At 38.7% G+C, this 14,570-nt stretch overlaps 1 protein-coding gene across 1 annotated transcript in view; it reads right to left on the reverse strand.

Moving 5' to 3' along the window:
• DNAH7 (dynein axonemal heavy chain 7) overlaps window positions 1-14,570 on the reverse strand; it is a 288,975-nt gene that overhangs the window by 42,739 nt on the left and 231,666 nt on the right. The window contains exons 53-55 of the mRNA XM_006167772.1: window positions 11,782-11,908; window positions 9,407-9,601; window positions 7,186-7,278 (exon numbers count right to left, since the gene is read on the reverse strand). Coding sequence (XP_006167834.1) covers window positions 7,186-7,278; window positions 9,407-9,601; window positions 11,782-11,908 — 415 coding nt within the window. The remainder of the gene's footprint in view (window positions 1-7,185; window positions 7,279-9,406; window positions 9,602-11,781; window positions 11,909-14,570) is intronic.

Consider the following 14,570-nt stretch of genomic DNA (forward strand, 5'->3'; position numbering starts at 1 on the left):
TTAAAATAAAAATCCCACTAGAGAAGAGGCTTTTTCAAAGCATACCAACTTTAGAAGGTAACAAGGGAAATCTCAGGAAAAGGGGTAATGGGAAGAATTATTTGGAGGCCCCAGAATCATTGCGACTCATATATGGGTATGAAGTTGTGTGTACACTCAACTCTCCAAACGAGGTTGGCAACTCCACTAGCCCGCAACTTTTCTTACCTTGGAGCAAACTGCAGGTGCCAAGTATCTGAAAAACATGGTTGTTCTCCTTTGGAAGAAGTATTTTTTTAAAGAATGATTTTATTTAACTTTATTTATTTACTTATTTATATTTTAATTTGACCAGAGAGGGACAGAGTGAGAGAGAGAGAGAGAGGGAAAGTGAGAAAGCAAGCCACCAGGTCTAGGACTTGAACTGTAGTCGGGCATATGGGAGTCCACCACGTCACCTGTCAAACCCCGAAAAAAGTACTTTTAAACTTCAATTGTGTTCTCTGGAACATGTATTTATACAAGGTTTATGACTGAAAATCAGTGATAGGTCACAATCCCTCCTAAAAAATGTCAATTCTGATGTTTGTGTGTGAGGGAAAGAAGAGAGACTGAAGGAGTTAGAGAGGGGAGCTGAGAGCCAGTGGAGATATATGGGTTTAAATTAGATTTCTAAATCCTTCCTCAATATTTCTCTCGGCCCATCCAAATGTAAGAAAGCACAGACGAGTACCAACACATTTATAAGCACAGTGACAGATAGGAACTACCTACCAAGAGGACTTAGAAGTCCTTCATGCCTGATAAATATCGAGTAAATGAACTAAGGGATAAAAATAATTCAGGATGCCTACTTTTGTGGGTTTTTAAAAAACATAATTTTGTTTTGTTTAGCTCTAGAACACAAGCACACACTGGAGAGAGACAGAGAGAGAGGGAAACTGAGTAATCACCCCTGCAAGGGGTGGTCACACCACAATTCCTTCTCCTCTCCTCTCCACTCTCCTCCCAGGATTTTGGACATGCACTCACACATGCCTGGAGTGTTTTTCAAACCACCGAGTCCAGTTCTTGAACCCTACAGTCAGCCATGTGGGATCCAGCTATCTTAACCTCCATGCCACCTGCTGACCTGAAGGTGAGGTTTTAATTACAGAAATTCTAAACAAAATCACAGAATAATAAATTCATCTATCCATAGAGCTTTATTTCTAGCTGAGTTATTTCATGTTTCTGGTATTTCGAATGGTCACAGATGGGAAGCTTTTACAGGAAAGCTAAAAGTATCCTAATTGTATGTGGCAGGCCTCGTCCTTGCCCTTCCCTTTAGTATTCTTTTTCTGTAGTGCTATAGTTGGTCTTTCCTCACTAGATTAAAAAAGAAACAGCTAACAAAAGAAAATGAACACTTTTGGGGCCTGGCAGGTGGTGTGGTGGTTGAGGTGCTGGATTCCCACATGGCTGACTGTGGTTCAGGTCCTGGACCTGGCAGCTTGCTTTCTCACTCTCCTTTCCTCTCTGTCCATGTCTCTCTCTGGTCAAATTGAAGAATAATAATAATGAATAAAATTGAATAATTATTTTTTTTAAAAAAGAAAATGAATACTTTTTTTTATATAACCTCTAACTTCTTCACTAAATTTTAGTTTTACAAACAAAATGAAAAGCATACTAATTTTTTTTTTCAGAGAGATTTTTGCTATGGGTGCATGTGCTTGCTGAAGAGACAGAGAGAGACAGAGAGACATAAAGCAAGAAATCACCCCATCACGGTGGGGATGACCATGCCATAACCCCTTCTCCTTCATTCTCCTTTTGGGATCTTGGGCAGGTACGCACATGTACCTGGTGTGAGTTTAAGCTGCTGGTTGTGAAACTCGAACCACAGTTGACTACGTGGGAGTTTAGTCACATAACTGTTATGCCATTGACTGGTCCCCTAAACACAAAATTAGGTCCCCCTAATTTTAATAACATGATTTGGTAGGTCGTAAATCTGAGTGACAACTGGCCCAGTTTTGAGAGTATTTCAAGCTACTGTCAGTCCCTCTGCACCAGCAAGCTTGGGTGACCTAGGGAAGTGATCATTTTTGTGTGTTAGCACTGGAAGATCAAGTTAGGGATACTCACCTAAGGGTGAGAACAGACAAATTGCAATTTTCCCCTTTAATTGTTAAAACTGAACAAATCCTGCTGGCTCTCAGGTCTGTACTGTGATTCCCAAGGTAAATGAAACTACACTAGCTATTCAGCTTGCAAGGCACTAGACTGGGTTTGCTTCTGCAATCTGATTATGCCAGCATTAGGTTTGTAAAATGAAATCTGTCAGTTACAAAAATTACGAACTCATTTAGTCAACTATCTTCCCAAAGGCAGGAAGAAGTTTGTGGTCTTATATGTATGTTTTTCTATTTATTGCAAGTTCCTACAGGATTTATTTGAGGTCAGAGAAACATATTAACTTATATTTGACAAGTTTCTTATTGAAAGCTGATTAATTTGCTTCTTGTTTACCATTCAGAAGGATAGAACTATGGCCAGAAGCTCTTTATTTGGTAAATGGACTCAAAACATTCTACCCTCAGTATTTAGTCATTCAATAAGTTTCCTTTGTCAATAAAACACTGTGAACTATTAAATTCCATAGGAAAGTGCAAACCCATCTCATTTTTCCTGCTGGTGATTTAGTGTGAATCTTTTATATTTTCCAAACTACAGAATTAGAGAGTCTGGCATTTGTGGCTTCTTATCATTGAGCAGGGTTGGTTTTGAGAGGAGAAGGGTAGAAATCAAATCCTCTCTTTTATTTATTTAGTTTTAAAAGTTTTTTTTTCCTCCATATGGCGTGTGTGCTTGCCGGAGAGGAGACAGAGGAGACAGAGAAAGTAAGAAATCACCCCCCAGGTGGGATGGACACACTGCAATCCCTTCTCCTCCATTCTCCTCTTGGGATTCTGGGCATGCATGCACATGCACCCAGCGTTATTCTCAACCAGCCAGGACCAGTATTTGAACCATGGTCGCCCATGTGGCAATCTGGTGCCTCAACCACTATGCCACCTGATGAAATCCCAGGATTCCCCCATCTTAAAAATAAACTATGCTGACAAAGTATAAGCTGGTGAACAATAATTTGCTGACTATCCTGGTGGATATACAGGTTATCCCTCAATTTAGAAATGGCAAAGAAATAAAACATACAGTGTATGAGCTCAAATACCACCCCACACAGCACTGTTCCTTTCCCGGGTACACTAATACCATTTGACCTTGGAAAACCACTCTGAAAAGCATAATAGCCATTTACCAATTTTATAATATAAAGATTGCAAAATCATTAATTTTCCACTAGAAATTTGAGTACCTGGTTACAGTAAGATTAAAAGGTTTGGGGAGCCAGCAGTTAGCGTAATGGCTATGTTGCTGGATTCCCACGTAGTCGACCGCGGTTCACATCCCGGACCCGGTGGCTTAGAACTCCCGCCAGGCGCGTGTGCGTGTGTGCCCAAGATCCCAGGAGGAGAATAGAGGAGAAGGGATTGTGGTGTGACCATCCCCCCTGAGGGGTGATTTCTCGCTTTCTGTCTCTCTGTCTCTCTCTGTCTGTCTGGCGAGCACACGTGCCCTATAGCAAAACAAAAAAAAAAAAAAAAAGAAGAAAAAAAAAAAGGTTTGAAATTGCTGAATAATATAATGGTATAATTAATTTCAAGGATGTGGGTGTGATGTTATAGATAACGGTAACTAATTGATGATATGACTTAGGATAAAATGAATTTAGCCATAGTAGCAAACAATTTCCAAATTGTAGTGATTTAACGCTTACTGCTTGTCCCTGCAAAGTCATCAGCTGTGCAAGGCAGCTCACTCCCGATGTGCCAGCTCTGTAGTCAAGCCCGCTTAGGGACTTCACCATCAACATGTGATTCTACAGTCCTGATGGCAGGGAGAGTGCTGTGGAGACTCCTCCTATGCTAGTTCATGCTACTGCCATTTTATTGGCCAAAGACATGAGTGTGACCACAATCCCCCCACCCTCACCCCCTGCTTTGAGGGGACACAGAGGGAGGGGAGAACCAGAAATATTGATAAGTAGCATTGTCTACACACTTAACTACGTAGCCAAGGGAAACTCTAGAGGAGATTTGTGAATAAATTGGGTTGTTGAAACAGTCATGACATATTTTTCTGTGCAAAAATGTGTCATGACTTTCCAATGACCCAATATATGAAAAATTCCAGGACAGGGTTGCAAAAGTATTAGGCAAAGTAGCTGAGAGAAGTACCAAGCCATAAGTTTAACCTCCACAGATTTAAAAATAATCAATATACAAAATATACAAACCCAAACCCATACAAAACAAAAACATCTGTTTGAATATGTAACTCTCTACTTCCTTCACATGTACTTTAAAGCACTCTCCCAATGTGGCATGGTCATGCTGCAATTCCTTCTTCATTTCTCCATCCTGTCAGGAATCTGGGCACACACACTCACATGTACACACACACACACACACACACACACGCCCAGAGTGTTTTTCAAATTACTGGGGCCAGGGCTCTAACTGCACAGTCAGCCATGTCGGGTATGGCTCCTGTAACCACTAGGCATCAGGGCCAGCCCTAAAATGTCAATTCTTTTTTTTTTTTTTGCTTGGGACAAATGCTCTCACCAAAGAGATGGGGTGAGTGAGAGAGAGGGAAAGTGAGAAATCACTCCCCAGAGCGGATGGCCATGCTACTACAATCCCTTCTCCTCCAGTGTTTTCTTGGGATTTTAGACACATATTCTTGTGCGCCTGGTGTGATTTTTCAAGCCACCTAATCCAAGACTCAAACTTCAAAGTTGGCCACATGGGATCCAGTGCATTAACTTCCATGCCACCTGCTGACCGTAAAGTGTCAAATTTCTAAAAAAACATAAAATTGGGGAAAAGACACTGTTGCATCAAGAAATGGCGCTATAGTCCTTTATAATTAAACACAATATAAAAACTCAAAGGGAAGTTTCTCTGTTTTTCATATATTGAAGGGGAAGGTTGGTGATACATGCAGAGCCATTTCAGTGCAATAGTTATTACCTAGCTGAACAAAGTAAAAAACCGAAGACTGTAATAAAAACCTTTAAGAGGTTATATTAAGTTGAAGAATTTCATCTTCTCCCCTCTTTAACAGTTGAAGTGAAAATTTCTGAGCCTTAACATCAAAGTTTCATTAGATATTCATGATTAAGAGAGCTACCAAGGGGAGAGCCTATTTCATGATGCTAAACAGCGTGCTTACATCTGGCCCCTAAGAGCAGACCAGCTATGACTTTTCATGGATCCTTGGCACTTCCTGAGTCCCTTCTTCTAATTAAAAAATAATTTCAATTATATCTCACCATTATTCTGGGATATAGATAAATATGATCCAGGCCACAGTATACTCTTTTTTTTTTTTTTTTTTTTTTTAAAGAAAAAAAAAACCTCCTTATTCCACAACTCGAATCCTGGGTAGTGGTGTGTGTGCATGCACACACACACATGCACACACACACACACACACACACACAAACACACACAAATCCAGTGTGTTTTTCAAGCTACTGGGGCTGGGATCTGAACCACGGCCAGCCATGTGGGAATCAGCTCCCTCTATACAACACTTAACTGTTGTACTAGAGGGCTGGCCCTATATTCTTTTGATTTTAACAGAAATTAAAACATTTTCATGGGCATCTGAAAGTATTGTGGAGCTGAGTCACTGTGCTTACTACGGCTGATGGACATGTAGGCCCCGACTAAGGATCACGTGCATTCACTGAACATAAAGAAGAAAAAGTGCCTCTATCTCCATTATCACCAATGTATAGTTCTCAAATTTGTTTGGTTTGCTTTAGTTTTTGCTACAGGGCATGAGTACTTGTGGAAATAGATGTGGTGGGTGGGTGGGGGAGACTAAAAAATCACCCCCTGGGGGGATAGTCACACTGTAATTCCTTCTCTTCAATTCTCCTCACTGGGTCCAGGACTCAAACCATAGCTGGCCATGTGGGATCCAGCCACCTTAACTACCACAGCACTGGCTAGACCAAAAATTTGTTTTTTAATGTATTGCTTTCACCATCTAGGTTCCACTATTTTTATTTATTTATTTTTTGGGGAGAGGATTTTGCTATAGGACATGTGCGCTCACCAGAAAGACAGAGAGAGACAGAGAGACAGAAAGCAAGAAATGACCCCCAGGGGGATGGCCATGCCACAATCCCTTCTTCTCCATTCTCCTCTCGGGATCTTGGGCATGCACGCACACGCACCCGGTGTGAGTTTAAGCCACCAGGTCTGGGACTCGAATTGCGGTCGACTACATGGGAGTCCAGCGACATAGCCATTATGCCAACTGCTGGTCTCATCCACTATTTTTATTTGTTTGTTTGTTTGTTTTTTAGTTAAAATGGAGATATTGTCTTATATCCCTTAACAATTCAACTTGCACAAACTATGTTTTGAAATAATTATGTGAAATTTTATTTTAGTAACATTAAAAAATTCAGATATTGTCTCATTTTTTTCCCAAAATACATAATGTCTCTATTTTTCAGAATGTATTGATATCTCTGTGGATACGGGGCAATATACTTAGGTGAAGTTTTAAAAATAAAATACAAATAAATAGAATAGTGATGAGTATGGAAATTTGCTGACATGACAGGTCAGCCAATTCACGGGTTATATAGTTCATCATTTAAAGAAGTTAAAAGTAATAATACTGATTTTTCTTCTGTTGCAAACAATGATGAATTTCTTAAATACTTTATTTGCTTTCCAAAGGCTAACAAAGAACTATATGTAAGAACAGCATTTGAGGAGTCCAAGGATTCTAGTATTTCAACCTGACTTTAATGCCATTAATTAATTTCAGTGAGGTAAGAATAAACCTGAGACCAAAGCACGTAGAGTGAGTAGATTATGAGAAGTGGGAACCATAAATTAAAAAGAAGGATCACAAAATAGATTAAAAATGTAATCTGGTATGTTACTAATTTAGAATGGTTTTAATAAGTATACAAATGTTTTAGAACATGGTCGCATTGGATGGAAGTGGTGTTAGTTCCCACAGGTTCCTCTGTCTTCTCTATAATTACACAAGGAAATCCACTTAGCCAGAATATGTGGAGGAGAGAGGTTGGAATCATTGAGCTGCTTTCAAAACCACATTTACCTTGTCTGGCCTCAGGCAACGAATGATAAGCATCCTTTGAAAATCATTTGCTTTATCTTCCCAGTCTTCAGGGAAAACCTCATGATGTGGTTCCTAAAATTACAGTGCAAATAATTCAATATTATATTGAAGGCGATTTCTAAAAAGCACAGTATTTTGACTCACAAGTCCTTTCTTTAAGGGAAACCCGTAAAAAGTACATGAAATAAAAAAAAAATGGTTGTGTAAATTTTATGATTTAGTGTAAATCTGGGCAAAGCTATGAAGTAAAGAGAAGAAAAAACTAAAAACCATGAAAGAATCAAAACCAGGACAGGAACTGAGCAGGTTAATGTCCATACGAACACTAAGAACCAAAGTAATCCCTATTATGACAAAACATAAATGGGCACCTGGAGCTATTTTCCCATTATTTCTCCAAACAAAGAGACCTACCCACTATTCTCATCACTTATTTATAAAAACAACTATTTGTTACAAAAGAGGTAGAAAAGACATATGCTAAAATTCGAGTGTTACTCATTTTGAACAATGTTTAATAAAGAGATTAGAGAACGTAAATGTAATAGGACATAAATAGGATAGCGAGAGAGAGAGTGAGAGAGAGAGCACTATTAAAACCTACTACAAGAGGGACCAGCAGTTAGCGTAATGGCTATGTCGCTGGACTCCCACGTAGTCGACCGCGGTTCGAGTCCCGGACCCGGTGGCTTAAACTCACGCCGGGCGCGTGTGCGTGCGTGCCCAAGAACCCGAGAGGAGAATGGAGGAGAAGGGATTGCGGCATGGCCATCCCCCCTGGGGAGTGATTTCCTGCTTTCTATCTCTCTGTCTCTCTCTGTCTGTCTGGCGAGCGCACGCGCCCTATAGCAAAAACCTCTCCAAAAAAAAAAAAATTAAAAAAAACCAAAAAACCTACTACAAGAGAGGCATCGTGATCCCAGGAGGAGGGTGAACCTTAAAAATAGGGGACATGTGTACCTTTGTAACTTGAGGAAAAAGCTAAATAGTATCTCCAATCAGAACCCGCCATGCTTCAGCACAGTGAATACCATTTTGATTTCATTAGAATGAAGTAGTCACCAAAACATATTTGTCTCTAGGAAAGATTTTTTTTAAAAAAATTACTAATAAGGAGTAATCCAAAAGAGATCCATTCCAAATATTTGATTCATGTGTAGACACAATCTTACTATCATGAACAATATGTCAAATAGGTAACCAAATAAAACACAGGTCAACCAGTAAGAAATGCTGGCCACACATCCAGCCTTCCTCTCCCACCCTCCTCCAAACAGGGCTCTTGCATGTTAACTCCAGGGAAAGCAGGAATTCAAGATGATACAAACAAACAAAAAAAAATAGAACAAATTAACTGGGAATTTGAAAATATTAGACTTCGGGCTAAAGAAAAATTGAGGGAAGGCAACAGTTGCTATATATCCTAGAAGGGAAATTGAGTATTATGATTTTGTCAATTGTAATAATTTCCAGTTAGCAAGACGAGGTCTCATGAAACTTGTTGTAGAACTACTAGCTTTTCCCTTTTCTCAAATCACAAAATATTTATTAGTCTGTATGTCTACATTCATAAAACTTAAGCAACAGCTGTTTTGTAACATTCAAACTCATCTGCTATTATGATTGCTAAAATCTGAAATGATAATGAATGAAAACCTGGCATAGACATTCAACAAGAATGTTTGTAAGGACCATGCAATCTTTTTTTTTTTTTTTTTCTCTATACATTTCAAGGAGTTTATACGGACATTCAAAAAGAATCACTGACTTGGGACCAGCAGTTGGCATAATGGCTATGTCGCTGGACTCCCATGTAGTCGACTGTGGTTCGAATCTTGGACCCGGAAGCTTAAACTCACGCTGGCGCGTGTGCATGCGTGCCCAAGGAGAATGGAGGAGAAGGGATTGCAGCATGGCCATCCCCCCTGGGGGGTGATTTCTTGCTTTCTGTCTCTCTCTGTCTTTCTGGCGAGCACACGTGCCCTATAGCAAAAACCTTTCAAAAAAAAAAAAATAGGAAAAAAAAAAGAAGCACTGACTTTAGAAGTAGGAGTAATATAAATCAAAATTTGTATATTAACATCTGACCAGTTTTTTAAAAGTTTATCTAGGTCTTGCTTTTATGCAAAGAAGAAAAAATTATTGAACGATATTTTCTCCATTTAAAAACTTTAGAATAGATAAGAGAGTTAGAACATACCATACTATCATATACTCTTTTCCATCCATCTTTTAAGCGCATAAATTCCTTACGAATGGTTTTGAAAGAAGACAAATCATCTAATCGGCATATTTCATCCCAGGATTTTTGAGGAAGCCACGTACAAGGGTTGGTATGAGGATTATCCAGTCCAATGCCACCAGTTAATAGAAATCTCCACTCAGCTTTATTAATCTTTGGAAAACAAAGTAGCATGAAATGTCAGAAATGAGTTCATCATACACTAATAAATTTACAACCATTTAGAAAGAGGTTAGCATTAATTTACAGGTTTCGGATAGGGCTTCTATGAAATTCTGTAGCTACTAATATAACTCAGTATGTGCTCATAAAAAAATCAATGTGTCTATTAAAATCAATTTTCAAACTGTGAGGGGACTTCAAAAAGTACAAGGAAACTGGAATTACAGTACAAGTTTATTTTGGTGCAAAAATATTTGAAAATCATGTGTAGTTTTTTATAATACACATATTTTATAAATTGTCTAAAGAATCCCATAGTTCCATTTTAAACAGCTGTGTTTTGATAATTTTCCTTAGAGTTACTAATCTAAACATGATAATCTGAATATATTCTATTTGAACATATGTTCTCCAAAACGACTGTGTATAGCCCTATGGGCTCCAGAAATCGTAAAAAGTCAGAAAGTCACCAACCAGGCATGTTTTCAATTATTTTCCACATAGTTTAGTGAATACTGCTATAAAACTTTTCCAAGAAATGAAAGAATGTTTTTACTTCTTCAGAATTCAACCAGTACATCATTATATAAAAATTGATAAATCTTTAATTTTTTTTGGAGAGGTTTTTGCTATAGGGTGCGTGTGCTCGCCAGACAGACAGAGAGAGAGACAGAGAGATAGAAAGTGAGAAATCACCCCCCAGAGGGGATGGCCATGCCGCAATCCCTTCTCCTCCATTCTCCTCTCGGGATCTTGGGCACGTACGCACATGCACCCGGCATGTGTTTAAGCCACCAGGTCCGGGACTCGAACCACGGTTGACTACGTGGGAGTCCAGTGACATAGCCATTATGCTAACTGCTGGTCCCAAAAAATTGATAAATCTTAAACACATAGTGTATAAAATAGAGACTTTACACACCTCTCTTTCATTCTTTTTTTTTTTTTCTCTTCCATTCTTTTTTTTGGGGGGGAGGAGAGGTTTTCGCTATAGGGCGCGTGTGCTCACCAGACAGACAGAGAGAGACATAGAGACAGAAAGCGAGAAATCACCCCCCAGGGGAGATGGTCACGCCGCAATCCCTTCTCCTCCATTCTCCTCTTGGGATCTTGGGCACGCACGCACACGCGCCCGGCGTGAATTTTAAGCCACTGGGTCCGGGACGCGAACTGCGGTCGACTACGTGGGAGTCCAGTGACATAGCCATTACGCTAACTGCTGGTTCCCCCCTCTTCCATTCCTAAAGTGCTTCCTACATCTTGGGTAGATTTTATTTATTTATTAGAATTATTTTGTTTAACTTTTTATTTATTTATTTTTATTTGACCAGAGAAGAACAGAGCAAGAGAGAAAGTGAGAGAGAGAGACAGAGAAAGTGAGAGAGCAAACTGGCAGGTTCAGGACTTGAACTGCCATTGGCCATTTGGGAGTCCAGCACCCTTAACCACCATGCCACCTACCAGTCCCCATCTTGGGTAGATTTTAAAAATAGCAAAAATTTATTTAGAATATTTTTAATCCCAAACAATTAGATTTGACTAAAATGCACAAGTTTTTACATACATTACTATTTATATTATTACACTACTATTGGTATAAATATATCAACGTATTTATACAAATAAATTAAATTAATATGCAAATTTGTATGAAATCCTAATCAAAATAGATTTTTTTTTTGGTCAGAGGGTATGTGCACTCACCAGACAGAGACAGAGGGAGAGGGAGAACACATCTCCCAAGAGGATGCCACAATCCCTACTCCTGTATCTCTCCGCCCCATCAGAATTTGAGTGCACATGGCCACACAGCACCAAGTACATTTTCAAGCTGCCAGGGCCAGAATTTGCACCATAGTCAGTCATATGGGAATCATGTCCCTTAACCACTGTGCTATGGGACTGGCCCTAAAAATGGATTTATTTTAAACTAAGACATATAAAGGTTTAAGGAATAGTAACATGATGAATTCTGTGCTTAATTTATAGAATATTTCACTTCTGTGAAATTCCATTGTAATGTCTTGCCTGAACTAAGATAATAATTAGTATTATTTTAACTATATACAACATATATATATATATATCTTCCCAAATACTAGTAAATTAATGAAGCAATGTTGATATTATGGGAGTTTTTTGGTCTCATCACAAACTAGAGCAGTACTGACCTTATTATCATGTATCAGTAGATTGACGGTCAGACAGAAGGAGAAGAGCAGCTTATCCTTCTCAAAGAGTGACCGGCAGACATTGACATAGAGTGAGTAAGTAAAGTGGTCCCTGAGAATCTGAAGCCTAAAGGCCAACAAAAAGAAAAGTATATAAACAAAAATTTATTATACTTTTAAGAAAAAATGCTGTTAAGAAATCCCATTATAAACTATTTAGATGTATAGACTTCTAGTAAGCCTTCGGGACGATTATCCACAAAACAATCAAGGATCCTCATTAACTGGCTGCACCAATTTGAGAATTCCACAATGTAGAAACACTTCAGTAGGATCTCATTTTACTGTCAACTAATTTTTTTTAAAAAACAACTTCTTTTTAGAAAAAAACATCAGTACATGGTATATTAATCTGTTACAATAAAAAGGTTTATAAAATGTTATTAACCTTAAAGCATTTCTGGGAGGTAAAATATGACCTCTTTTGTAATATAAATACTTACAAATGTTTTATCTTAAATATTAAATGAACACACTAAAATTAATAGCTCCTTTGTTAACATTGTATTTAGTATTGTGTTACTCTGCTCATAATTCCATAAAAGTTAGAAAAATCCCAATTATCTGAGACATTCTTCACAGTAATAGAAAAAACAATTACAAAACTTGTCTGGAATCAAACAAGACCTCATATTACCAGGGCAACATTGTACCAAAAAGATAAATAGGAGACAGCTCACTATCTGACTTTAAGGTGTATTATAAAGCAGTGATAATCAAAACAGCATGGTCCTGGCACAAAAACAGATAAATAGATCAATAGAACAGAATTAGAGAATCCGGAAATAAACCCCAAATCATATAGTCCAGGGATCTTTGATAAAGGGTATAAGACAATGCAGTGGAGAAAAGCAAATGGCGTTGGAAGAACTGGATATCCATCTGCAGAAAGATGAAAGTGGACCCCTGTCTCTCAACATTAACTAGAATGGACTCAAAATGGATCAAAGATTTAAATAAAAAGTCTCTAACTACAGTACTACTAGTAGAAAATGTAGGAGAAACTTTAGACATTGGAGTAGGCAAAGATTTCTTAAATAAGACCCCTAAAGCACAGGCAATAGACCGTGAAATATACGAGTGGGATTGCATCAAGCTAAAAATCTTCCTCACATCAAAGAAAACTATAACTAGAGTGAAAAGACAACCCTCCAGAGGGAATCCAGGTGGTGTGATGTTTAAGATGCTAGACTCCTATACAGCTGACCACTATTTGAGTACTGGACCTGGTGGCTTGCTTTCTTACTCTCTCTCTCTCTCTCTCTCACTGTCTCTCTCTATGGTGAGAGCATGTCCCTACAGCAGATTTTTAAAAATTATAATAATAAATAAAATAATTCTTTTTTTTTTTTTTTAAAAAGGGCAACCCACAGAATGGGAGAAAATACATGCAAATTATTCCTCAGACAAGGGATTGATATCAAGAACATACAGGGAACTCAAGCAGCACATCCATTAAAAAAAATTAATAATCTAATTTTAAAATGGGCAAATGAACTGACTAGATAACTCACTAAGGAAGACTTATTAAAGGCCAAGAGGCATATGAAAAATATTCAGGGACCAGCAGTTTTGGTGTAATGGCTATGTCGCTGGACTCCCATGTAGTTGACTGCAGTTCAAGTCCTGAACCCCGTGGCTTTAACTCATGCTGAGCATGTGTGTGTGTGTGTGTGCATGACCAAGATCCTGAGAGGAGATTGGAGGAGAAGGGATTGTGGCATGGCCATCCCTCCTGGGGGTGTGTGTGTGTGATTTCTTGCTTTCTGTCTCTCTCTGTCTTTCTGGTGAGCTGACATGCCCTATAGCGAAAACCTCTCCAAAAAGAAAAAAATAGGTTCAAAGTCTCTTGCCATAAGGCAACTGTAAATTAAAACCACAATGAAATACTAGTGAACTACAGTTAGAATGGCTAGGATAAACGAATTAAAGAGCAAGTGCTGGCAAAACTGTGGTGAAAAGGGAACTTTCTTACACTGCTGGTGGGAATGCAAATTAGTCCAACCTCTGTGGTGGAAGACAATATGGAAGTTTCTCAAAAACCTACATACAGGACTTCCATAGGATCCAGTAATTGCACTTTTTTTTTTTTAAGAGATTTTTTTGCTGTAGAGTGCGTGTGCTCACTGGAGAGATAGAAAGCAAGAAATCACCTCCCGGGGGTTGGGGGGGATGACCACCTCACAATCCCTTCTTCATTCTCTTCTCAAGATCTTGGGCATGCAGGCACATGTGCCCGGTGTGAGTTTCAAGTCGCTTGGTTCAGGACTCAAATTGGGGTTGACTACATGGAAGTCCAGCAACATAACCATAATGCTATATGCTGGTCCCTAATCCCACTTCTTGATACTTATCCAAAGGATAGGAAAACACTCAATCGGAAAGACAGCTGCATATGTATGTTTATTGTGGCATTATTTACAATTGTTGAAACATGGATCCAACCTAAGTGTTCAAAAACTGAAGACTGGGTTGAAAAACCATGGAGCGTATATACTACGGAATTTTACTCGGCTATAAGACACAATGAGATCCTATTGATTGACTCAAAATAGATGAATATAGAAGACTTAGTGTTGACCAAAGTGAGCCAGACTTTGAAAGATACACAGTACATATCCTCTCAGTTTGTACTGAGTGCTATGGCAGAGGCTGAACCTTGAAAATGTGATGGTGAAGAGGACGGCTGTAAATGCTAGAGACCGTAAGGAGGGAAAGTGAATGGTAGA

Source organism: Tupaia chinensis, unplaced genomic scaffold, assembly GCF_000334495.1.
Source record: "Tupaia chinensis unplaced genomic scaffold, TupChi_1.0 Scaffold145082_1, whole genome shotgun sequence".
NCBI classification, from domain to species: domain Eukaryota; kingdom Metazoa; phylum Chordata; class Mammalia; order Scandentia; family Tupaiidae; genus Tupaia; species Tupaia belangeri.